This window comes from Thamnophis elegans, chromosome 2 (assembly GCF_009769535.1).
Source record: "Thamnophis elegans isolate rThaEle1 chromosome 2, rThaEle1.pri, whole genome shotgun sequence".
In the NCBI taxonomy this organism is placed as follows: Eukaryota; Metazoa; Chordata; class Lepidosauria; order Squamata; family Colubridae; genus Thamnophis; species Thamnophis elegans.
In genome coordinates, this window is record NC_045542.1 from 159,255,656 (window position 1) to 159,280,741 (window position 25,086).

At 44.8% G+C, this 25,086-nt stretch overlaps 3 protein-coding genes across 5 annotated transcripts; all 3 read left to right on the forward strand.

Moving 5' to 3' along the window:
- Positions 1–69: 69 nt before the first annotated feature.
- LOC116503607 (zinc finger protein 397-like) lies at positions 70–9,194 on the forward strand. Of its 2 annotated transcripts, none has more exons than XM_032210135.1 (4): positions 70–148; positions 3,780–4,732; positions 5,981–6,107; positions 7,833–9,194. In XM_032210135.1, exons 2-4 carry the CDS (start codon positions 3,986–3,988, stop codon positions 8,633–8,635), a joined length of 1,677 nt encoding a protein of 558 aa, XP_032066026.1. In that variant the 5' UTR covers positions 70–148; positions 3,780–3,985; the 3' UTR covers positions 8,636–9,194. The 2 variants fall into 2 exon arrangements, with proteins under 2 accessions (XP_032066026.1, XP_032066027.1); XM_032210136.1 differs by having other exon boundaries at positions 73–148; positions 3,775–4,732.
- Positions 9,195–17,399: 8,205 nt separating this feature from the next.
- LOC116503610 (neurotrophin receptor-interacting factor 1-like) lies at positions 17,400–22,506 on the forward strand. Of its 2 annotated transcripts, none has more exons than XM_032210138.1 (4): positions 17,400–17,743; positions 19,476–20,318; positions 21,382–21,513; positions 22,278–22,506. In XM_032210138.1, exons 2-3 carry the CDS (start codon positions 19,554–19,556, stop codon positions 21,478–21,480), a joined length of 864 nt encoding a protein of 287 aa, XP_032066029.1. In that variant the 5' UTR covers positions 17,400–17,743; positions 19,476–19,553; the 3' UTR covers positions 21,481–21,513; positions 22,278–22,506. The 2 variants fall into 2 exon arrangements, with proteins under 2 accessions (XP_032066029.1, XP_032066031.1); XM_032210140.1 differs by having other exon boundaries at positions 17,400–17,603.
- A 94-nt stretch (positions 22,507–22,600) lies between these two features.
- LOC116503614 (zinc finger protein 32-like) lies at positions 22,601–23,503 on the forward strand. Its single transcript, XM_032210144.1, has one exon. The coding sequence runs from the start codon at positions 22,839–22,841 to the stop codon at positions 23,262–23,264; it is 426 nt and encodes a 141-aa protein (XP_032066035.1). The 5' UTR covers positions 22,601–22,838; the 3' UTR covers positions 23,265–23,503.
- Positions 23,504–25,086: the final 1,583 nt, after the last annotated feature.

The window sequence follows — 25,086 nt, forward strand, 5'->3', positions numbered from 1 at the left end:
CGCTTTCAGTCCGAGCGCGACTCCGTGGCAATAAAAGAGTTAAAGTTACGGAGTTGACACTCCTAGAGGGGCCTCATAGATGGCCGACGAAAACTCCTTCCTGTTTGCCGCCGAGCCCGCGTCTCGCTTCCCGAAGAAGAAAGAGCAGGTAAAAGTAAGCGGGGCGGCGGATTGTGGGGAAACGGCTACACGTGTCACGGCCGTTGTAGTCGGTCTGCGAGAGATCTGGGCTAGGAAAATAAGAGTCGGAGGGTTTGGCCTCTCTTTGCCGACCGTCCAAGTGGAAGGCCGGTTCTGGGCAAGACAATAATTATTATTTTCCCACCGATTCTACCCATTAGATACAGGCAAACATTTTTAATCTCCAGTTTGGGGTTTTCCACCTGCCGGGTGTGACAAACTCCTCTTTTGGGTATGGTAAATAAATAAATAAATCCTTAATGCATAACTTTTATTACAAATTATGTTATAAATTAATTATAAATTATAATAGATAGACAGACAGACAGACGTTTATATGTTATATGCATACTTATGCTTCTTTTGTTTACTTACTTGACAAACCAAAATACATGAATAAAATAATAATAATAATTCAGAGATCTGGAAAGAGAACGTTTCTTTTTTGTTTTTCCAAGATCTCTCTTCCATAAAAAGCCCCCTTTTTATGCAAGGACATAACGGGGTGAAAATTAGCATTTTAAAATATATATATATCAAAGAGGCCAGGAGTGTCAAACTCCCGTCATCACCTGACGGACTTTTCCCCCTTCGCTAAACTGGGTGTGGTTCACATGTGACGCATCCAGCCTGCCACTAGTTTGATACTCTTGTATTAGGTCAATGTTTCTCAGGCATGTTGGCTGTTGGATCCTGGGAATTGTAGTTCACAAGCCTTAAAGTTGAGGTTGAGAAACACTGTTATCAGATACAGCAAAGATGTGCTTTCTTATGTTCATTACACAAAGAGATCATCTTAATTTCCTATCTGAAAGGTGTTAAGGAAACCTCCCCCCCCTTTTCCCCCCCTTTTCCCAACCAATATTCATTATTTTAAGAGTTTGGAGGATGTAATAAAAGAGAATGGGGCGTTGGTTTTTACCTGATACGCCCCTTCTCGAGGCAGGTGGAGACAGCGGTCATGCATGGGTTAACTCAGTCAGTAACCAATAGAACTGAGTCTACCCAAGTAATGTCATCGCCTTGGGGGACTGTCCTCCCGCTTTTGTGACGAAGGAGATAAGTAGACTGAAGGTCTGAAGGCTTCTCCATCTATGGTTGGGTGCTGGATCCGGTCAACCATAGCTAGGGCTTACATGGTGAGCTACCTCTCACCTCCATCCAACATCAGGGCTCATTCTGCACACAGTGCGGCTACATCAGCAGCGTGGACAAGGCAGGCCTCGGTGGAAGAGATCTGCAAGTTGGCCACCTGGGCGACCCCCAATTCCTTTATCCGCCATTATAAGATGGACAGATACGTTGGCGGATGCGGCATTCGGACGGAGGGTGCTTCAACAAGTTCTTCCCTCTTCAAGCTCCTAGCCTAGTCTCATTCCCACCCGGGGACACGCTCAGCTTTGGTAGGTCCCATGCATGACCGCTATCTCCACCAACGTTGGAGAATGGGGTGTTGGTTCTTACCTGATACGCCCCTTCTCGAGGCAGGTGGAGACAGCGGTCATCCCCACCTTTGGTTCCTGGCCTAGTGGCGGAGGGAGTTCTGGACCTAGGTTAGAGTTTCGGAGGATTGAAAGCAGTCGACTAACGCACAGCAGTCTACTTATCTCCGTCACAAAAGCGGGAGGACACTCCCCCAAGGCCATGACATTACTTTGGTAGACACAGTTCTATTGGTTACTGACTGAATTAACCCATGCATGACCGCTGTCTCCTGCTGCCTTGAGAAGGGTATCAGGTAAGAACCAATGCCCCATTCTCTTTTATTACATCCTCCAAACTCTAAAATAATGAATATTGGTTGGGAAAAGGAAAAAGGGAGGAGTTTCCTTAACACCTTTCAGATAGGAAATTGATGGTCTCTTCGTGTAATGAACATAAGAGCACACATCTTTGCTGTATCGGATAACAGTCTTTCTCAACCTCAACTTTAAGGCTTGTGGACTACAATTCCCAGGATTCTGCAGCCAACATGCCTAAGAAACATTGGCCTAATACAGGAGTGTCAAACTAGTGTCAGGCTGGATGCGTCACATGTGAACCACGCCCAGTTTAGCGAAGGGGAAAAAGTCATGATACGTCAGGTGATGACACCGTGATGATGGGAGTTTGACACCCCTGGCCTAATAGAATGTTCCATTACAGCTGTCAATCAAGCATCACTCCAGTTCAACGTTCCTAGTTGTTAATGTTAAGTTCCTAAAATTCTCCAGCTGCCTGCTCTAGGTTCTGAAACACTGAAGTATAGGTAGTCCTCGACTTACAAGAAGTTTGCTTAGTGACCGAAGTTACAACAGCGCTGAAAAAAAAGTGACTTACGATCATTTTTCACATTTATGACGGTTGCAGCACTCCCATGGTCGCATGATTTACATTTGGATGAATCACAGCTGATTCACATTTGTGACGTTTGCAGTGTCCTGGGGTCATACGATCACTTTTTGTGACCTCCTGACAAGCAAAGTCAATGAAGCCGAATCCGCTTAACAACCCCGTTACTAATTTAGCAATTGCAGTGATTCACTTAACAAATGTGGCAAGAAAAGTTGTAATATCAGGCAAGACTCACTTAACAAATTTCTCACTTAACAACATAAATTCTGGGCTCGATTGTAGTCGTACGTTGAGGACTACCTGTATACAATATAATGAAGGTAAATCTCTGAACTCAATTTTCACTCTCAAGCCCCCAATCCTGCCAATTCCAAGTACATAGGTAAAGGTTCCCCTTGCACATATGTGCTAGTCGTTCCCGACTCTAGGGGGCGGTGCTCATCTCCATTTCAAAGCCAAAGAGTCAGTACTGTCAGAAGAAATCTCTGTGGTCATGTGGCTGGCATGACTAAATACCGAAGGCGCACGGAACGCTGTTACCTTCCCACCAAAGGTGGTCCCTATTTTTCCGTGACCCGTCAAAACCGCGGTCCACAAAAGCGCGATCGACGAAAGCGCGCATTTGACGTCATCACAGCGCGCCGAAAAAATTAAAAATTGAAATAAAAATAAAATTAAAGCAAGCCGATTCACATAAAGGTAAGGGTTAGGGTTAGGGTTAGGTTAAGGGTTAGGGTTAGGTTTAGAGCGTTAGGGTTAGGTTTAGCGTTAGGTTAAGGGTTAGCGTTAGGTTTAGCGTTAGGTTAACGGTTAGGTTTAGGGTTAGATTTAGGCTTAGGTTAACGGTTAGGTTTAGGGTTAGGTTTGGGGGGGGTTAGGGTAAGGTTTTCGCCTTATTTTTACATTTTTTGATCACAGCGCGATGTTTTCGTCGTGCTGTGATGACGTCAAATGCGCGCTTTCGTCGACCGCGATTTTGTCCTCCGCGGTTTTGTGGTGGAACCTATTTTTCTACTTGCATTATTTACATCCTTTAGAACTGCTAGGTTGGCAGAAGCTGGAACAAGTAACGGGAGCGCTCACTCTGTTATGAGGCGCTAGGGATTCAAACCACTCCTCATAAGAAATCCCCAGAAGGTTTGGAGAGTAGAGTTACTTCCAATTCTTGAATAATTACGGTATATCAATACTCTTTGTATTTTTATGTATTTACTTGCAAATGTTGGAATATTTTTAGTCCAATCATTTTCTGTTTTTCAGTGCAGGTAGCAAGAGGAAATTCTGTTATCTCAAAGACGGCAGTTAGAAATTTTTGAATGCTTGGCTGCTTTCCTTCCAAATAGTTTTGTTGAATGATTCTTTTAGGCTGTTGATACTGGACAGACCTAAAAAGACTTCTACAGTGGTCCTCAAGGACTGACGCTGAAAAGGAGAAAGGCAAAATAAAACAAAGCTAGCTTCTGCGGAGGAAATGGCCCTCACACACAAAACAGAGGCAACCAAGGGTCTCCTAAAAGAAAATGTAGACCCGGAAATAAAAATGGAAGCGCAGTGTTCCTCAGGCCTTCAATCTGGAGAAGGAAGGAAAAGAGAAGATTTCCCAGAAACCGGGAAGATTAAGCAGGAGTTTATCTACCAAGTGAAAAAAGAGCCAGAGGAAGGGCCATCTGGAAATTGGGATGCTCAACTGCAGGAGTTCCTGAAGACGCTGCAGGCTCCTGATTCCTCCCCTTCACTGGCCTGGGGTGACCCTAAAACCACCCAGGTGCTCTCTCAGAGGATGAGGGATGCCAGCAACTGCCCCAGAGTACTTTGGATGACTCAGGCCCAGCCACCCCTGGCCGTTGAAGCCCAGGAGGACTATGAGAGCTCTCAGGAAGCCGCACCCGGCGGGAGGGGGCAGAAGGGGGCCGGGAGTGGGCCTGGGGCCAGGCTGGAGAAACAGCGCCAGCAGTTCCGGGAGCTTTGTTACCAAGAGGCCGAAGGGCCTCGCAAACTCTGCAAGCATCTCCAAGAACTTTGCCACGAGTGGCTGAAGCCGGAGAAGCACACCAAGGACCAGATCTTGGATTTGGTGACGTTGGAGCAGTTCTTGGCCATCCTGCCTTCGAATATGCAGAGCTGGCTGAGAGAAAACGCTCCGAGGACCTGCGCCCAGGCCGTGTCGCTGGCAGAAGACTTCCTCGTCAGGCAGCAGGTCAAAGGATGGAGCAAGCAGGTGAGTCGCTCCGGATAAGGCTGACCTTGAAAGACGGTTGAAGGGTCGATGCACAAAATCTCCTGTGTGAATGACATGCCCTGCAGTCTAATTTTAACCCTTTGATCCTGGAAGTACAGTACAAAAAATATATTTTGGGGGCAGGACTTTTTCTGGGTGTATCTGCCAGGGATTTCCACTGCCTATTGTTTTAAAGTTGATAGTATCAGTCTGATTTGATTTTGAATTAGAGGTTTGATTCAGACATTGCATTAAGCCCCAATTCATGGAATATGTTCTGACCGAGGCTTCCCAAGAGCATGACGCAGACTCTTTGTCCCGACAAAAATACCCTTGTATTAATTTACTGTGAATTCTGCTCATTCACATCCAGCAAAGTCATTCAAGGGAGGATTTACAGTCACAGACCTTATCTAGATTGGAGAGCTGACAGGCCAATATCTGCAAAACTTGGCAAGGAGTCTCGGGAGAGTCACAAATCAATTAAGTGAACTAATTGTCTCCTGCAAACTCCCCTCCCCTTTCGCTCCTCTTTTATATCCTCTGGGAGGGGCCATTCATCGTCCACCTGTGGCCTTACTCCCAAGTCGCCCCCTGTTCTTTAGCTGTTCCTTTCGCCTGGCAACTCTGTGCATGCGCACACTGGGAACAGGCTCCAGCTGTTTGTCTGCCTCACTGATGTCTGACTCTGAAGGCAGCTGACAACTGGCATACGGCTCTGCCCCCCCCGCCCTGCCTCCAACACAGAGCCCTCATCAGAGCCTTCCCCAGACTCCAGGACTGGCCCATCTTCCTCCCCAACCTCCTCACTGTCTGAATCTGCTGCCAGCTCTGCTGGCGAGCCACAACAGAATAAGAGTGCAAACCAGGGTAAAATAAAATGAAATAAGTGATCTCATACTTGTGAAGAACCAGCTCCATGTTGAAACTCCTGCTGTGTTGTCTCCCTGAAAGAAGCTGCAAACTGCCTATCCCCTCCCCCCCCCTTAAGTTTTGTTTTTAATCTTTTAGCCAGTATTTCTCAACTTTGGCAACTGATGAGAAGTGGACTACAATTCCCAGTATTCTCCAGATACCCTGCTGGCTAGAGATTTGGGGAATTGAAGTCCACGCAACTTAAAACACGGTTGAGCAGCCCTGCTTTAAACTACAGTAGGCTGAAATAACATTGCAGTTGTAAGTCCATGAATGAGTTTATCCGCCTCCTGTCCCGTTGTCTCAACATCTGTTTCCCCTTTGCTGCTCCAGATGATGGGGATGACAGAGGAGGAATCTGAAAAGCCCCCCAAAGGAAACCAAGCTCTGTCGGAGATGGTGAAGGCACGGCTTTTTAAGGAAGCCAAGCAAGAAGCCGGAGGGGAGGAAGGCTCACTGGGTAAGTCACTTTGAGTGCCCGACAGATCCAATATTAGGGGCTTCTTTGGACTCTTCTGCATGGCTGGTTTAAGCTGCTTGTCTCCCGTAGCTGATGCCTGCTGGCAATGACACCTTCAGCATTATCTAGTGCAGGGGACCCAAACCAGTAACCGGGCAACATAAACAAGAAATAGCGAGTAGAGTAGACTAGAGTTGAGTTGAGTTGAAGTCTTTATTGGCCAAGTATAGTTGAGTTGAGTTGAATTCTTTATTGGAGGTATTTGTCTTAGACTTACTGTACTTACCACTTACCAGTGCTCTTACAGCCCTTTCTAAGCGGTTTGCAGAGTCAGCATATTGCCCCCCCCCCCAACAATCTGGGTCCTCATTTTCCCGACCTTGGAAGGATGGAAGGCTGAGTCAACCTTAAGCCTGGTGAGACTCGAATTACTAAACCGCTGGCAGTTAGCAGAAGCAGCTGGCAGTACTGGACTCTAACCACTCTGCCACCACGAAGCCCTGTCTGCAGGATGAAGGTATCATGAGAGACCACCTCACCTCTAGTGCGTGGAAAAACCTCTCTCCATGGAACCGGTCCCTGGTGCCCCAAAAGTTGGGGGGGCACTGATCTAGGGCAGGGGTGTCAAACTTGGTTTCATTGAGGGCCGCATCAGGGTTGTGTTTGACCTTGGGGGATTGGGGTAGGTGTGGCCAGGTGGGCATGGCCAGCTTGGTGTCACATCTGACAGGGGTGCCCGTGGTGGCCCGACCGCTCTGCCAGCGAAAATGGGCTCCCGAGCTCCTGTTCTCGCACGCGACCCTCCCGAGCTTCATTTTCACTGGCAGAGGGTTGCAGGAGGCCATGGCAGCCGAGAAAGGAGCTCGGGAGCCCATTTTCACTGGCAGAAGCACCGCGGGCTGGTCCATCGCTGTTTCCAGGGTGACCCCACGGGCCAGACCTAAGTACTCCATGGGCTGGATCCAGACTCCGGGGCCTTGCGTTTGACACCCCTGATCTAGAGCATAGTTTCTCAACTTTGGCCAACTTTAAGTTGGGTTATGTCATGGCTTCTCCCCTGAAACTTTCTAGTGTTGCCACCCCCCCTAAAGAGAATGTTAAATGGAGAAAGTAAGAGTGGGTATCCTACAAAAAAAGGATTGTTGTGGTGGCATTATCAAAAAAAGTAGGAAGCCTCACAGGAGAACCTGTTATATTATTTCCCAAAAATATCCCCAATTGGAAAAATAAGCATGAATCATGAAGGATTGTCCTCTTTTTGTAATGCAGGGCTTTTTAACCTTAAAAATACATTATGTTTCGGAGTATAAGACGCACCAGGATTTTGAAGAGGCAAATTAAAAAAAAAAAGTTTTTGCACTCTGCTGACCTCCCAAAAACAGCCCGTTTTTTTGTCAAAAAAGGGGCATGCATAGCCTTTAGGAGGCTTGTAGAGTGCTCCTGGGGGCTGGGGGGGGGGGGCAAAAACGAGCAAAAAATGGCCCGTTTTCTCCTCATTTTGGCGTTCCCCAGTCCCCAGGAGCACTCTGGAAGCCTCCTAAAGGCTATGCACGGCCATTTTTGCAAAGGAGGCGGGGTTTTGGGAGGCCAAAAATGCTGTATTCGGTATATAAGACGCACCCAGATTTTCACCCTCTTTTTTGAGGGGAAATAGGTGTGCCTTATACTCCGAAAAATCCTCTCTCAGTACCAGCTAGTCTCCTTTTTTCTTGCCTCCCCCTACAGTCGATGGTTGGCCTGAGCCACAGAGGACATCGCTGGGAACGGCTAGAGAGAATTACTTCCTGTCTCCCAATGGGACTCAACATGGAGCAGAGCAGCAGGACAGAAACAAAAGCGAGGCAGGGACAGAGGAGGTGGAGGGCTCACAAGGGTTTTTCCAAGCGGCTCCTGAATCCCCCTTCCTCAACACCAAGGGGAAGTATGACGCGGGGGGCCTCAGCCAAAGCTCCCACCTCGATGCGTGCGAGAACCCTGACCCGGAGGAGAAACGTTACAAGTGTTGGCATTGCAGCCAGACCTTTGGCAGCAGCTCGGATCTCTTGACGCACGAGAGGACCCACGTGGACGAGAAACTCTACATCTGCTCCCACTGCGGAGAGAAGAAGAGAATCCGCCCAGGGCAGTACTCCCGCATCTGCTCCCACTGCGGGAATAATTTCGGCTGGATCCCCAAAGAGAAGCTGGGCGCTGACCTAGACAAATGCTTCATGTGTTCGGAGTGCGGGAAATGCTACATTCGGCAGACGGACTGCCTCAAGCACCAGAAAACCCACAGCGGAGAGAAGCTGTTCATTTGCACAGCCTGCGGGAAAAAATTCATCTCGTACACCTCCCTCAAAATGCACCAGATGGTCCATCGTGGGCAAGACACTCACCAGTGTTTGCGATGTGGGAAATCCTTCATGTCCCGGTCGCACCTGTTGCTGCACGAACTGGTCCACAAGAACAGCTCGCACTGCGGGAAAAGCTTCAGCCGGAAAGCAGAACTGGGGGAACATGAGAAAACTCACACAGCCACCGAGTAGCCGTTCACCTTCCTTGAACTAATAGGAAGAACATTTTCTTGAACCTCAGGCGACAAAGCCCACTTTGAAGGGACGGAGAGACACTTGAACTTTTGAAAGCCTTAGATGTGGTCACTAATGAGCTCCCAAATTTTATTACCCAGGTATTTTTCTTTTTAAATATGTCAAAAATTAAAAAAAACAAGTCAAAACTTTTACTTAGAAAGTCATGGTAAAAGGACTGTGGGGGATTCCAAGTCGGAGTGTTTCTAAGAGTTGGAACACAGCAGTTCTCTGTAATTGCGTAAAGCTGTTTTTGTCTTCCTAGGATCCGGTGCCAGCTGGGAGGCAACTGTCTTGTTGCAGGAAAAGGCATGGCTGCTTTGTAGACAGATGCCACGTTGGCACTCCAAATTTGTTTTTCAAGCGATCAAATCCGAAATTAAACCGCATAGTCCAGCTATTACCTAAACTTGATTGTAATTAAATTTAAAGACAAATAAGCCAAACAGAGCATTTTCATGCTCCCAGTGCTACTTTTTAGAGATCACACAAGCAGCACTCCAAGCTTTTTCTCCTTAGGAGAAAAAAAAATGCATAGATGAATTTTTGTTACAGAATCCTAGGGACCTTGGAGGTCTTTTAGCTCAACCCCCTGCCCGGTGATGATTTCATCTAAAAAGAAACAACGCCTTTTTGATGTAGCTGTAAACTCTTAAGTTGGTTTGTGAACCACATTTAAAATGCAAAACTACTTAATTTTTTTTTTTTAAGTAGGATTTACATGTTCGAAATGTTTGCAGAAAGGGACACATATTAGTAAAAGAAAGCTCTTTGGCCTCTGAAGGCACAGCGTATGGTAGTAACATCTTCATTTATTTGCCCAGAAATGTTTTGTGGAAAAATGAGATGACAGACAAGAGCTGATGCCACAGGTCTCATGGAACCAGATGCTGCACCTCGACATTGTATTTTTAAAAAGGAAAAAAAAAGTCCAGCAATGCAGCAGGAAGGGGGCATTGTGGGTAGGCTGAAATGGGAGAAGCCTTCCCCAGCCCAGATCCAGATGTTTTGAAACCACAATACCCAGAATTCCTAGCAAGGATGTTCCTTGGCCAATTGTTAGACAATTCTGGGAGTTTCCAAGGCAGTGAGAAGTCTTTCTTTCTTTCTTTCTTTCTTTCTTTCTTTCTTTCTTTCTTTCTTTCTTTCTTTCTTTCTTCCTTCCTTCCTTCCTTCCTTCCTCCCTCCCTCCCTCCCTCCCTCCCTCCCTCCCCTCCTCTTTCCTTTCGTTCTTTCTTTCCTTTCGTTCTTTCTTTCTTCCTTTCTTTTCTCTCTCCCTCTTTTCTTCATTCCCTCTTTTTAAATTTTTAATTTCTTTACATTTTACATTTCTGAATTGCCAAGTTCCTTTAAAGAGGGGCATCAAAATGTAAACCAGTATATAACAGTTAAAATGTTAAGTTAAAATCTTTCTCTCTTCCTTCCTTTTTCCTCCTCCTCTTTCCTTCTTTCCTCTTTTTGTTTTTAATTTATTTACATTTTGCATTTCTGAACTGCCCAGTTTTCTCAAAGAGGAGCATTAAAATATAAAACAGGATATAAGAATTAAAATGTTAAACTTAAAATGTTAAAAAGTTAAAAAGTTAAAATCTCTCTCTCTCTCTCTCTTCATCCATATCTATCTATCTATCTATCTATCTATCTATCTATCTATCTATCTATCTATCTATCTATCTATCTATCTATCTATCTATCTCATCTTTTCTTCCTTTCTATCTTCCTCCCACCCTCCATCCTTTTCTCCCTTTCTCTCCCCACACCAACCTTCTTAGCACTTAAACCAGATTTATTTCTTTGTCAGTGTGTTTTAAGATTAAATTGCTATGTCCCCCTTTTAAGCCATTCTTTCTTTCATCACAGCTTGTTTTCTTAGAGGACATTCTGCTGAATATAATGGGAGTATCTGATCTAAACATTCTCAAAAAGTGGGGTCACATACATAGTAAGAAACTGGGATAAAGGATGGCCTTGCCTATCACTAGGAACAACCCCAGGCCCTAATGATAAACACTTATAAGCTTAGCAACCTGCTGGTGTAGAAATGCAATGCATTCAAAGGATTTGAAATACGATGTACTAGGAAGCGTGAGTCTGAAATAATACTCCATATATTGCGTTGCATCGGATTGTTGCAGTAGGATTGTTAATGCACTATTCTTCTGTAAAGGATATTAGCAAATAGCATATTGATCAGCCTAATGTGTCCCTATATATAATTGGCAAGCAACAGGAAAAGAGGAAGGGGAGTTTTTAATTGGAAGATCACAAATGCAGCTGCACCGAGAGAGATTCCTTCTTAATCTCTTTTCTGATGTTGTCAGATTGACGATCACTATTCAAAGTGTAAGATGGAATGGAATTTACGCTGACCTGGCAGTAAATAACCCTAATTTTCCATGGTTGAATTCTTTTTCTAATTTTCAACAATAAAATAAAATATATTTGCCTTGCAGCTTCATATCTTTTGTGTTTTTCTATGATCTAGCTGTTGCCAGACAGTGCCAGGCTTACAAAACCCAGAATTCCCAGCTCCTGTGGCACTTACTACCGAGGGAAGAAAGACTGAATAAGTACCATTGTTTAGATTTACAGGGAATAACAATTGACAATTATCGTGCTAAGCATTAATCTCCAGATTGTAGTAAGTGAATAGGAGATAACTACAAGTAGTCCATGATTTACAACCACAGTTGGGATTAAAATGTTGGTCTCTATGTGGTTTTTAAGCAAGCAAGGACTGAAACTCTCCATACACGTTTGCCCAAATGCTGCAATTCTCGTAAGTATGAAGACTGTCATAAATCACTTTTTTCACTTCCGTGATAACTTCAAATGGTCACTAAATGGGGATTACTTATGTAGCCTACTCTTGCTTTAAGTGTCAGGGTTCCACATAGCATCCAAAATTAAATCAGAGTCCAAGGCAAAGTATTCCTCAGTGTTCCAATTTATTAAGAGAGCCATGTTGGCACATCTGGGAAAACCCAAATCTGAAAGTTTCCCGGTTTTCCCCACCGTGTTGGAAGTACAAGATCTTGCCCCCACACCCACAAGTCCATCACATGGTCCAATCTCCCACTGCCATGCTGGCAGCTTCCACCCATCCAGTTCCGGTCAGGTGCAGAGGTCCAGAGACAAAGGATGACCTTGCTTTCTACAATCCCTCTTAGTGCTGGTTGTCCTTTTCCACATTTTTAGAGTCAGGTTCTTGTCCAGAGGGCTGGGTCTTCATGTAAACCTGGGCCCTATTTAACAAAATGAAATTCAATGGGGAGAAACGTGAGGTTTTCCATTTAGGCAAGAAAAACCAAATGCCCAAGTGCAGAATAGTTGGTACCTGCCTCAATAGTAGTAACTGCAAGAGAGATCTTGCAGTCCTAGTGGACAAATAGTTAGATCAGGGGTGTCAAACTCAATTTCATTGAAGGCTGCATCAGGGTTGTGTTTGACCTTGGGTGATGGGTGGGCGTCGCCAGGGTGGGCATGGCCAGCTTGACGTCGCTCATGTTGGGGGTGCCTATGATGGCCTGAGTGCTCTACCAGTGCAAACAGAGTTCAGGAGGCTGCGACGGCCTCCTGCAATCCTCTGCCAGTGAAAATGGTGCTCGGGAGGGCCGCACACTCCATTTTCGCTGGCAGAGGGTTGCAGAAGGCCGTCACGGCCTCCCGAGCTCCGTTGTCACTGGCAGATTGCTTGAGCCAGTCCTTGGCTGTTTCCAGGGTGGCCCTGCGGGCCACATTTAAGCACCCCGCAGACCAGATCTGCCCCCTGGGCCTTGAGTTTGACACTCCTGACTTAAATAGAACTGAGGTGGCGCAACGGTTAGAATGCATTACCGCAGGCTGCTCCTGCGGACTGCTGCCTTCCTGCAATTTGGCAGATCGAATCTCACCAGGCTCAAGCTTGACTCAGCCTTCCATCCGTCCGAGGTCAGTAAAGTGAGGACCCAGATTGTTGAGGGGGCAATAGGCTAACTCTGTAAACTGCTTAGAGAAAAGCACTGTGAAGTGATATACACGTCTAAGTGCTAGCGGTGTGAGCCAGCGGTGTGCAGCAGCTGCCAAAAAAGCCAACACAGTCCTAGTCTGAATTAAGAGAAGGATAGAATCAAGATCACGTGAAGTTTTAATACTTTGGTAAGACCACACTTGGAATATTGCATCCAGTTTCGGTTGCTACGATGTAAAAAAGCTGTGTCAAACCCGATCCCATTGGGCCATATCGTGAGGAATTGGGATTGTTTTTGCCCTTATGGAGCCAAGATGGGTGTAGTCTGCCTGGGCCAGATACGGCCCACAGGCAGCATGTTTCACACCCCTGCTTTAAAAAGTGCAGTGAAAAGCAAAATAATTAATTAATTAGGGGACTGGAGGCTAAAATATATAAAGAATGGTTGCTGGAATTGGTACTGTCTAACGTAATGAAAAGAAGGACTAGGGGTGAGACGATAGCTGTTGTGACTCAGCAGAAGTTTGCTGTGAGTTGAGTCAGGATGCAAGATTAACAATGCAGCTGGGGCTCGTTAGTGTTGTCTTGTGGTGACAAAAGGATGGATGGTGCCACGCCCTGGTTGCAGGAGTCAACGTTCATCATTCATCGGTCGTGGTTTGTTTGTGAGAGACACTTGGAGAAGTGATTTGCTTCCTGTAACCCTGATTCAAGGAGACACTTGGAGAAGTGAATTGCTTTGTAAGAGTTTTGTTTTGCATTCTGTTATCTTCTTGCCAGAGACTTTATTTATGTTTATTTTTGGGCTCGCAGCCTGTCTGAGCCGAGGACTGATAAAGTTCTTTCCTTTTAAGTTTGTCTGCCTGTCATCTTTGAACGAGCAGAGAAGGGGGGACAGAACAGATAGCAGTCTAATGTAAGGACTTGCCTCTCCTATCTCTTCAAGAAAGACGAACTCTTGAAACAGGCATTATTTCAAAAGGAATCTTTTATTGAGGGAAAGTGATAGCAAGGAAAGGTAGGCAGGATCTGAAGTTCCCTCTCAAAACCCGTTAGATATGGGGTATCAAACTCACATTGTCATGGTGGCGTCCCCCTTCGCTAAACCGGGCATGGGCGTGACTAGCATGTGACGCATCTGGCCAGGAGTTTGACAGCCCTGTGTTAGATTAAACACGACAGAAAACCCCTCTCGTATCTCCCATCCGAGCTGAGTCAATTCTCAGGTGCAAAGTTGTCTTGAGAACTGGATTGGAGACAAGTAAATAAGAAGTTGTTCACAAGAAATTCATTTAAAGTCCAGCTTGGGAATGTCAGTTAGAAGGGATTAATTGAACGGTATCATTCCCTGGATGCATCTGTCTTAGCAAGGAAACTTGAAAGAATGACAGTGTTTAATAGTTTAGCAACCTCTGAGAAGGATATTGAGAGGATTGTTATTTATTTGATTTTCAAACGGAGGTGGTGACTCTGTGTAGCAAGCCAGTGACTTCTGAGGAAAACATCTCTGCACTTTAATCCTCCCCCCCTGGTATCTTTCAGGATCTTTGTCCCTTTCATTCAGTGCGCTGGAAGATAACCTATTCACCTCACTTGCAATCAATTAGCAATGGCCCTTGCTGGCTTTTGATTGGTAGATACACTGAGCCAGGCAGATATGAAGGCCAAATGGGACAAGAATGCCTACTCGTTTTTTTCCCCCCTCTCCTCGGGACTCTCCTTCTGGCAGACTTTTTGGTATTAATGGCTTTGCAAGTCTGGAAAGGCCTGGGCCAGCTTGAAGCCTACATTGGCGCAGATGAAGGGGTGGCTTTCCAGATGGCTAAAATATCGGCATATCTTAAAGATCACTCAAATGAGAGATATAAACGAGACTGGAAAAAATGGATTGACTATATACAAAATAAATACGGGACCAAGAAATTCCAGTTAGCCTATGCTTAAGATCAGAAATGATTTAAACTGTTAAAAGTTAGTTCAGTAAGAAGAAGCTAAGGTCAATGTAGAATGTCATTAATTTCTTTATTTCTTTTTTCTCAATAGATTTTAGACTGTGTTAGTTAAAAATCCATACCGTGTACGGGTTCTGGGAAGTCGGGGGGGGGAAGGAGGAGGGGGGTTGGGGGGGTGGAGGGAGGGAGGGGCATACAAAAAAAATTGTACTTCAATGTTTTAATGATTGACGAATGATGAAATATTTTTGTTTTTTTAAAAGAAATAAAACAAGTACACACAGATGGACAACAAGATGTACTAGATGGACAACAAGATGTACTAGATTCACTAGGCAATGGTTCACGCTGGACCGTGGAAGGCATACCTGAAAAGAGAAAGTCAAGCAAATTTTGGCTGATTCCAGCACCATCCGGAAGGGTTATGTTGAAAAACTGGCTAGGTTTGTTTCTTGCTGCAGTGGATGTACGTTCAGAAAAAATCACCCCCATCCAACCTCTAAACCATCCTTGAGTTTTGAAGTGTACTTCAGGGACAATGTAGTAGCCTTCCGGGCCTACAATGGTCTCTTTCTGTGCAGAACATTAGAGAATTCAATGGCCTGGAAGCAGCCAAGTTCTTTCCTGATGAGACCTGTTGTTTTCTACCCCAGATTGGAGATATTGCTCTCCCAGCTTTTAAAATCTTAAGTGTGGTCCCGAAAGACCCTTTCCCAATCAAGTATCATTCTCACTTTGTGGATAAACACATCTTCTACAACAGGCATTCGACCTCAGTCCTACACACTTTTGGCCTCAATTGGGTGACCAATGCCACCGACAGAGTGATTTGGAAGCATCTCTGGGGACAGGGATTGCCTTCTTCCTGCAGTTGTGAAAGCCCATGGCGAGGTGGAACAACTGAATGAAATCGGAGCATGGAAGGGAATGGTCTATAAGAACCTTCGAGTAGACGTTGCAATGCAACCTTTGTGCGAGCCTTGCAGAGGCATGTGAAGCTGTGGGAAATACTTGCAGCCTTCCATAATAATTAGGAGCAGCCCACTTCCCAAGAAATATGGCTACTTGGGTTTTATCATGCATTGGTCAATGTTCTTGAAGGATGAGATTACTGCAAGGACTTGGTCCCACCTGTTTGTGGCTTAACAGAAAGCCTCTTCCTCACTGGTAATTCCTTTTATTCTCCTGCTTTAAGTGTACAATAAAGGTAGTTCTCCTTTTTACCGAAAGAAGGAGTCAAAGTTACACCCTTCACAGTGTAAGCACAATAACAAATAAAATTTGTCAAGCTTCTCTTTGAAGAAAAAAAAAGTTGTTCACAGGCGCTGCTGGGGCTGTTTCTTTGGAGCTGAGACAAAACAGATGGCCCCAAGCAATTCCCTCCCCCTTCCTTTCCCAACATCAAAGTGGTAGGAAAGCCAGACTAGGAAAGGGCTTGTAAAAGAATATCCAGGCCCCCCTCCGCATTGGAATGGCATTGCCCCATAGGGATCTATGGGAACCCGAGAGTTCCAGGATCTCAGGGGCTGCCACAAAAAAGAGGGAGTCAAGCTATTCTCCAAAGTCCATGAAGGCAATAGGTGGAAACTAATCAAAGACAGAAGCTACTGTAGGAAGTTAAAACCTACCCACCCTCCTAGGAAAATGAAATATCCTGGGAAATACTGAAATGGCAGAATATTACATTTCCCTGGGTGAGCAATGGAGAAACATTTTTTTAGGCAGGAAACAGACTCACTTTTAATAGCCCCCCCCTTTGTCAATTGACTATTAAAGGCCTGAGTCAGTCTATTCTACGTAACAAATATCTGCCCCTTCAGCTCCAGGGTGATGGGATTAAGGCATGATAGTATTCACCCCTTACCCATCTCACCACAGGGCACCTGGAAGAAGCAATGCTCAACCAAACCTGGACTCAACACATCCTAGAGAGTTGCCCCTGCATGGCCCCATGGGTGTCTGACAACCCACCAGAATACAAGCTCAGGTTCAAAGCCCAGAGAGGGCATAAAACCAGGGACTATCAGCATCTCTGTCTCTTTTTTCTTCTTCACCCAATATCCGGAAGCATGTGATTTCCCCCTTTTCTGTTCAGGAGCTCAAGCTATGTGATTCTGTCCACCATTAAACCATCTTTCCAAGCAGCCTCCATGTTTCCAGTGTCTTTTTCCCCACTTGGAGCTGAACCCAGAAGGACATTTCTTCCGACACAACCTAGAACTATAGAAAAATTTCCTGACTGTTGAAGTCCACAGGTGATAAAAGAGACATAATTGCCTATCCCTGTATAGTACAAATACACGTATATATTTATGTCTATATGCACCATCTATACAGTATTTTTATTGGAGACCCAATTGGGTATAGTAATGAAAATCCTGGACTAAGAGTGGGAAACTCCAAAATTAGTCATTGGGGGATTCTGGTGTAGAAAATATTAGCAGAAAATATTAGCAGGGAGCAGAGGTGAGACCCTCATCTTCTCCATACTTTAAAGTTGCTGTGATCAACCTTTGCAAAACGCTCAGAGGGATTGGAGGAAACAGGAAAAATCCTAAAGTGGGAGGCACCCATGTCAGCGGCAAGGGTTAAAAAAAAAACCATAGAGAGAGAGACTTTGGAAGGATGAGGGTCATTTCACCACCACCACCACCAAGAGGCTCCACTTCAACTTAGAGGAGGATGTAGCTATACTTCAGGTTCCCAATCGGCGTCCGAGTGGCAATGCTAGCCGCGGCGTAGGAAGGATCCTCTCGCCAAAGAGAATTCGAATCAGAACCGGAAAAGAGGTTCGCCGAACACCGCTGCTTTCCCCCCGCCTCTTTCCTTCGCCTTTGCTTTGTTGAGACCCTCGGCTTCTTCGGGTTCCCCATTTCTCCTCGGGAGGAAGCTACAGGTTCGGGGAGGCCTTGTTTTTTCCCTAGCTGTTGTGCGATAAGAGCAGCTGTTCGTGCCTGCTGGAGGGGAAGTTGAGCTAAGTTGCGAGAGGAGGGAATTTGCACCGGTTTCTGCAAGCTGCTGCCAGGTACGAGGGTGCAGCAACGCCTTTCGCAACCTTCCCGTCGTCCCAGGAATCATCTCTGCACACGAGCGCACGTAAAACTCGAGCTTTTGCAGCGGAAGGCATTGGAAGTTTTTACTTAGCCAACGTCTGAAAGGGACCCGGTCAGTTTCTCTAACTGGCGAGTAAAATGGGTGGCTTTGCTGTTTGCGGTTGAGTGATATATATATATATATATATAATCGTCTATCTATATCTCGTCTGTCTGTCTGTCTGTCTCTCTCTCCAGCCACCTATCTATCTACCTATCAGCTATCTATCTATCTATCTATCTATCTATCTATCTATCTATCTATCTATCTATCTATCTATCTATCATCCATTTATCTGTCTATCTATTCCATCTATCTTCCCTCTATCATCTATCTATCTATCTATCTATCTATCTATCTATCTATCTATCTATCTATCTATCTATCTATCTACCTACCTACCTACCTACCTACCTACCTACCTACCTACCTACCTATCTATTCCATCCATCTTCCCTCTATCATCCATCCATCCATCCATCCATCCATCCATCCATCCATCCATCTATCTATCTATCTATTTATCTATCTATCTTCCATTTGTCTGTCTGTCTATCTATCTATCTATCTATCTATCTATCTATCATCCATTTATCTGTCTGTCTATCTATTCCATCTATCTTCCCTCTATCATCTATCTATCTATCTATCTATCTATCTATCTATCTATCTACCTACCTACCTACCTACCTACCTACCTACCTACCTATCTATTCCATCCATCTTCCCTCTATCATCCATCCATCCATCCATCCATCCATCCATCCATCCATCCATCCATCCATCTATCTATCTATTTATCTATCTATCTTCCATTTGTCTGTCTGTCTGTCTGTCTGTCTGTCTATCTATCTATCTATCTATCTATCTATCTATCTATCTATCTATCTATCTATCTATCTATCTATCTATCATCTAACCTGTCCATCTATCATCTACCTACCTACCTACCTACCTACCTACCTACCTACCTACCTACCATCTCTCTCTCTCTCTCTCCCTCCCTCCCCCCTCTCTCTCATCTATCTATCATCACTAACCTATCCTACTCCCAATCACAATTGACATCCTAGCATGCCTTCTGTATTTATAAGGCTTTTTTGAGTTGCAAAATCTAGATCTGTAAAACAAAAAGCAAAAGGCTTTTCTTCTTTAGCCAACTACCGGAACCAGGTTTCTCCTTTTATTTATTTCTTTTGTTTTTATTAACTTTTTTTGCTGTTGTTTTATGTCAAACAACTCTGGGTAGCTTACAACAATAACAACAACAACAAAAAATTTGATTAGGAGCTTGCTAATATATGCAAGCAACATAGGGAAAAACACCTAGGTATATTTTAAATTTAAATTTTAAGTGATGTTATTGCCTTGATCTATGCCATTCAGGGGATGAAATGGGTGTGAATCCAAAATATCTTTGAACCCAGAAATCTAGGAGGTCAGGAAGCCTCTAGAAATATGTGTGTGTGTGTGTGTGTGTGTTGTATTTGTGCTGATAAATAAATAAAGGGAGACTAGTATAGATCTATTTCAAGCTATTTAGCTCTCATCAGCTAGCTATACCCTTACTGGGATTCGAACCTGGGCTGTATTACATATTAGGCAGATGTGTTAACCACTAAACCACAAGGTTCTCCTCCTTTATCATATCCCTCTATCATATATATATGTATGTATGTATGTATGTATGTATGTATGTATGTATGTATGTATGTATGTATGTATGTATAGCTAGCTAGCTAGCTTTGGGGCAGAATTATTTGCTAAATATTCTTTCGCATATCTATTTTTTTTTTCACTGCAGGAGAGTCCACCTTGCTGCTTATCAGAAAGCTGGTTTTAGCAAAAGATTTACAGACCGGTAGTAAGGAAGGTTTAAGGGATGGAGACCCTGAGTGTGCAGGTGAACATGTCCATGGAGGAAGAGTCCATGGAGCACCCAGAGCCGAAGATGCCGAAGCAGTATACTTCGCTGGTTCAACTCTGGGCAGACATGGAGGCAAGGAAAGCCCCTTCTCGCAGGGTTCCTCGCCAACAGGTGAAATGTAAACCTGAAGAGGGACTGCAAGATTGCTGGGAAGCTCAGTGGCAGGAGTTCCTCGGCAGCCTGCAGGGTCCTCGCTCAGAGAGGGCCCATGCTGAGGCAGTAGAGGAACCTATGCCATGGGCCAACACGAAGGCCTTCTTAACTTCCTTTGAGCAAGTTGCATCTGCCTGCAAGTGGCCCCAGGACCAGTGGGCAACTCTTCTTGCGCCAGGACTCCGACAAGAAGCCGCGGAGGCCTTCAACAGCCTCAGTGGCCAAGAAAGAAGAGACTATGGGAAGGTGAAGGCAGCCATCTTGCGAAGGGAGGCCCTGGCCAGGGAGAAACAGCGCCGGGATTTCCGGGAGTTTTGCTACCAGGAGACCGAGGGGCCCAGGGCTCTTTATAAGCATCTCCAGGGACTTTGCTGGCAGTGGTTGAAGGCCGAGAAGTGCTCGAAGGAGGAGATCCTGGAGCTGCTGGTCCTTGAGCAGTTCCTAACTGTCCTGCCTCCGGAGATGCAGAGCTGGGTCAGGGGTCACAGCCCTGAGACTTGCACTGGGGCTGTGCTCTTGGCTGAGGAGTTTCGGTCGAAGGGGAGCTCCGTGAAACAGGAGGAAGAGGTGAAGTCTCTGGTGGTGGGCTTCAGGTGGTTCTCCAGAAGATGGAGGAGAACAAGAGTTCAATGCATTTTCCACTCTCTGCTTTTTCAGGAATTGTGAGAATGTGGTAGAGCTTGATTATCTGAAGGTACCCGATATCCAAGGCAATGTTAGAGAACAGAAGTTCTCTAATTCCATTTTATTTTTACATAGTACATCAAATTAAGGAATAACGCTTTGGAGATTAATGGTACCTTCTAAATCTACTTCTCCATTACTCTCTGCCCTTCTGCTTCTAGCCAGAGTAAGTGAAGGATAAATTGTTTTTAATCTCCCCACAATTTTGCTATCAGGAGACCAAGGGGCCCAGGGCTGTTTACTATCCGGAGTAAGTGAAGGATAAATTGTTTTAATCTCCCCACAGTTTTGTTATCAGGAGACCGAGAGGCCCAGGAATGTTTACTATCCAGAGTAAGTGAAGGATAAATTGTTTTAATCTCCCCACCGTTTTGTTATCAGGAGACTGAGGGTCCCAGGGCTGTTTACTATCCGGAGTAAGTGAAGGATAAATTGTTTTAATCTCCCCACAGTTTTGTTATCAGGAGACCGAGAGGCCCAGGGCTGTTTGCTATCCAGAGTAAGTGAAGGAGAAATTGTTTTTAATCTCCCTCCACATTGAGAGAAAGATGGGAGAAGGCTGAGAACCGGTAGGGACGATTGTCCTTGCTTCTGAGAACCAGTAGTAACAAAATAAGCTTTCGAGGATCACGTGGGTCAGCTGTTAGACGCACATCATCATCGGAAGCAATTTTTTAGCTTTTTAAAGCATTTTTTCCCTGCCGGTTCGCGACCCGAATCAGTAGGAGAAAAAAATGCTTTAAAAAGCTTTTAAAAATAGCTGAAAGTGGAAAAAAAGTTGGCCATGCCCACCCAGTCACATGACGCCCCCCCCAAACCACTCCCACAGAACTGGTGGGGTGGGGAAATTAGATTCCACCACTGCCTGAGATGTGTGGATTACCTATTCTTCTATCATAGCTGATGAATTTTGCTCCACTGAATACTTTTTTGTGTGTCATTCCAGAGTCCGGGTCCTTTGGGGATGCTGGCAGTTGAGGAGCCTTTCCAGGGAAGCCAATTTCTACCACTAGGTTCATGGGAATGGCAGCTGCCAAGGAGATGAAGCTGGACATTGAGGAAGAAATGAGTTCATTCGGTAAGCATGAGCTGCATTTGATCACCCAAAGGTGTTGAGCACTTCTCCCTTGATCTTTTAACATCTAAACAAGAGTTGCTTGTTCTAGCATGGATCCTAGCGGTATAATTCTCCTTCAGGTGTGTGAGAGAACTGGTTTGAATCCTGCACAAGTAGGAAGACAAGTATGCTTTGTAAATAGGATCAGAGTTTGCATTTCTGCCCCTTTTTTTGACCTACAACTTCCTGCTCATCTGGTGGCAAATCTGAGTGAAATTATTCCATTTTACATTTTCATTTAGATTTATGGTATATTTATATAATTAGATGGACTTGTTCTTATCTAAAACAGTTGGTCTGGCGGTCATTAATTGTCCTCCCCAAAATATTCCTCGCACCCAGAAAATATTGTGAAGTGGAGAAGCTGTTGAAGTTTACCTTCTCTATGACCTATTAGGTCAGGAATGTGCAGATATTTTTTCTCTTTAAAAGAGAGTGGTTGTGTCACATAAATTCCAATATGAAATTTGTAGTAGAACCCGCATAGCCACAAACTATTTGATACCTAAAAGCATGCATGCTCTGTGATTAAACATTCAAAGAGCCTTATGTTTAAACAAGATTAAGGAATACTACCTAAAATCCAGTAGTAAGGAATTGCAACTATTACAGAGATAAAAGCAAGTGTTTGTGAACTCTTGAAAAATTCTGAATCCTCCAGAATTTTGACCTAGAATGTCACCTGAGCTTTACCTAAACACTTATGACCCTCTTCCTTCCCCAAGATGACGATCACGACAGACAGACGAACCAAGACAACCATCTTCCTCAGAGCATTTCTGAGGCACCAGAAAATGAGATACTAAAAGAGACATCATACCCTCCCAGCGTTGCAAGGAGGAAGTGAGGCCTAAGAACCAGGAGGATCCAGAAACAGAATTGGATTCCCCCAAAGGAAGCTTGGACGAAGTTGTTTCTGTTGGTAAAAGTGATTCCGATCCAGAAGAAGCCAAACCAGCCATAAAATCCACGAGTGCCACTGTGGCAAATGTTTCCGGTGGAGCTCCAATTTTCGGGCACATGAAGAATTCACACCGGGGAGAAGCCATATACGTGTACGGAATGCGGCATCCCTTTTCGTAAGTCTGCCCAACTAAAGGCCCACAAAGGTATTCATACTGGTGAGGTTCCCTTTCGGTGTTCCATCTGCCAGAAAACCTTTTACCAGCAGCTCCAACCTCATCACCCACAAGAGGATTCATACCGGAGAGAAGCCGTACCGATGCACGTACTGCGGGAAGAGCTTCCGGCAAAAGGGGACTCTCACCATCCATGAAAAAATCCACATGGACGAGAAGCCTTTTAAATGCTTGACATGCGGGAAGACTTTCCGTCAGAAGGGAACCCTGAGCGTCCACGAAAAAATCCACTTGGGAGAGAAGCCCTACAGATGTTCCAGCTGTGGGAAGAATTTCCGCACCGCGGCCGTCCTGAGGGTTCACGAAAGGATCCACACTGGGGTGAAACCGTATCAGTGCTCTGTGTGCCTGAAGAGCTTCACCGACGGGTCAAACCTCATCACCCATGAGCGAATTCATACCGGAGTGAAACCATATCAGTGCGCACGCTGTGGGAAGACCTTTTGTCAGAAATCCGGCCTGATGACACATGAACGCATTCATACCGGAGTGAATCCATACAAACCCTCAGCTGATCAGAATCATTTGGAGGGAACATTTGATCTTGATGCCCATCAGAAAGCAAAGCTGTGAGAGGGATCATAGACAGGTAGTCCTCGGCTTACAACGGTACATTTAAGGACCATTCGAAGGTACAACGGCACTGAAAAAATGATTTAGGACTGTTTTTCGCACCGATTGGCAACACCCCCGTGGTCACGTGATCAAAATTGGAACTCTTGGTGACTACATATTATGACAGCTGCAATGTCCCGGGGTCACACTTTTTGCGACCTTCTGACAAGCAGAGTCGATGGGGAAGCCAGTTTCATTTTAACAACCGTATTAACTTAACAACAGCAGTGATTCATTTAACAAATGAATATTACATCTTACATCTTTTTTGTGGCAAAAAAGATGTAATATGGGACCAAACTCATTTCATTGTCTTGCTTAGCAACAGAAATGTTGAGCTCAATTGTGGTTGTAAGTCAAGGGTGCCTGTACTATTCCTATTTTTAACTTTTTATCTTTTTAATTCTGTATTTTGTAAGCCGCCCAGAATCCTTCGGGATTGGGCGGCATATAAGTTCATTATATTTACAATTTACAATTTACTATGACCAGGAAAGTCCATAATTGAAGGCAAGGAAAAAGGTTTAGTTAGAATATCTTTGCCTCTATGGCCTTTCAGAGTTGATATGAATCAGGACTGGAATTGAGGATCCTTTCACCAATTGCTTATTTTCTTACTGGATCTTACACTTCCTGCATCAAATATAATCATATACCGTATTTTCGGAGTATAAGATGCACCAGAGTATAAGACGCACCAAGATTTTGAAGAGGTAAATTAAAAAAAAAATGTTTTTGCACTCTGCAGGTCTCCCAAACCCTCTGCACGCCTCATTTTTTGTGAAAAATGGGGCAAGCAGAGAGTTTGAGAGGCCTGCAAAGTGCTCCTGGGGGCTGGAAGTGGGGGCAAAATGAGCAAAAATGGCTCGTTTTTCACAAAAACGGGCCTGTTTTTGCCAAAAAAAGAAGAAGCGTGCATAACCTTTAGGAGGCTGGAGGGGGGGAAATGAGCAAACAACAGCCAGTTTTTGTCCTCTCCAGCCCCAAGGAGCACTTTGCATGCCTCCCAATTCCCTCTGCACTTCATTTTTGTGAAGGGGCGTGGTTTCGGGAGGCCAAAAATGCTGTATTCAGTGTAATAAGACACACCCAGATTCTTTTTTTGCAGGGGAAAGGTGCATCTTATACTCTGAAAAATACGGTAGTTATCTTTCAATTAAAAAAATTATAGATAGTCCTTATCTTGCAACCATTTGTTTAGGCCTGTTGAAAGTTAGAACAGCCATTAGATGTGGGTCTATTTGATTATTAGATGGATAGATTCTCTCATCTGGAATACCAGTTTGTTTAATACAATATTTTTGTTGAATAAGGATGGGAAAGTTTATAATTATTTGTAGGCTCGTTATGTAAGGGAAGAAGAATCAGTTATTGGACAATGCCGGCTGTGGCCCCTCGGGGGAGGGCCTTCTCTGTAGCTGCTCTGGCTCTGTGGAACGATCTACCCGTAGAGATCCGGACTCTTCCCACTCTCTCGGCCTTCCGTAAAGCCACTAAAACCTGGCTATTCCGGCAGGCCTGGGACTGTTGAGTTCATGAACGAGGTCCAGGCCCCACCTAGAAGGATGTATGGTGTATTGTTTTTAAATTTGTTTCTCTTTCTCTATTTTTAACTCTTATCTTTATATTGTTTTTGTAAGCCGCCCGGAAGTCCTACGTGATTGGGCGGCATATACATTTATTAAATTACTAAATTTAAAATTTTACAGGTTGTCCTCAAAGCACGGCACGTTAGGAAGAGTCTCTATGGCAAGGTTTTCTGGTCGGCTCCACAGTTACA

Coding starts and splice junctions, on each gene's coding strand:
- LOC116503607 (XM_032210135.1), top strand. CDS start 3,986: ATGGCCCTCACACACAAAACAGAGGCAACCAAGGGTCTCCTAAAAGAA. Junction 4,733..5,980: donor TCAAAGGATGGAGCAAGCAG/GTGAGTCGCTCC, acceptor TTGCTGCTCCAG/ATGATGGGGATGACAGAGGA. Junction 6,108..7,832: donor AGGGGAGGAAGGCTCACTGG/GTAAGTCACTTT, acceptor CTCCCCCTACAG/TCGATGGTTGGCCTGAGCCA.
- LOC116503610 (XM_032210138.1), top strand. CDS start 19,554: ATGGAGACCCTGAGTGTGCAGGTGAACATGTCCATGGAGGAAGAGTCC. Junction 20,319..21,381: donor CCGTGAAACAGGAGGAAGAG/GTGAAGTCTCTG, acceptor GTGTCATTCCAG/AGTCCGGGTCCTTTGGGGAT.
- LOC116503614 (XM_032210144.1), top strand. CDS start 22,839: ATGGACGAGAAGCCTTTTAAATGCTTGACATGCGGGAAGACTTTCCGT.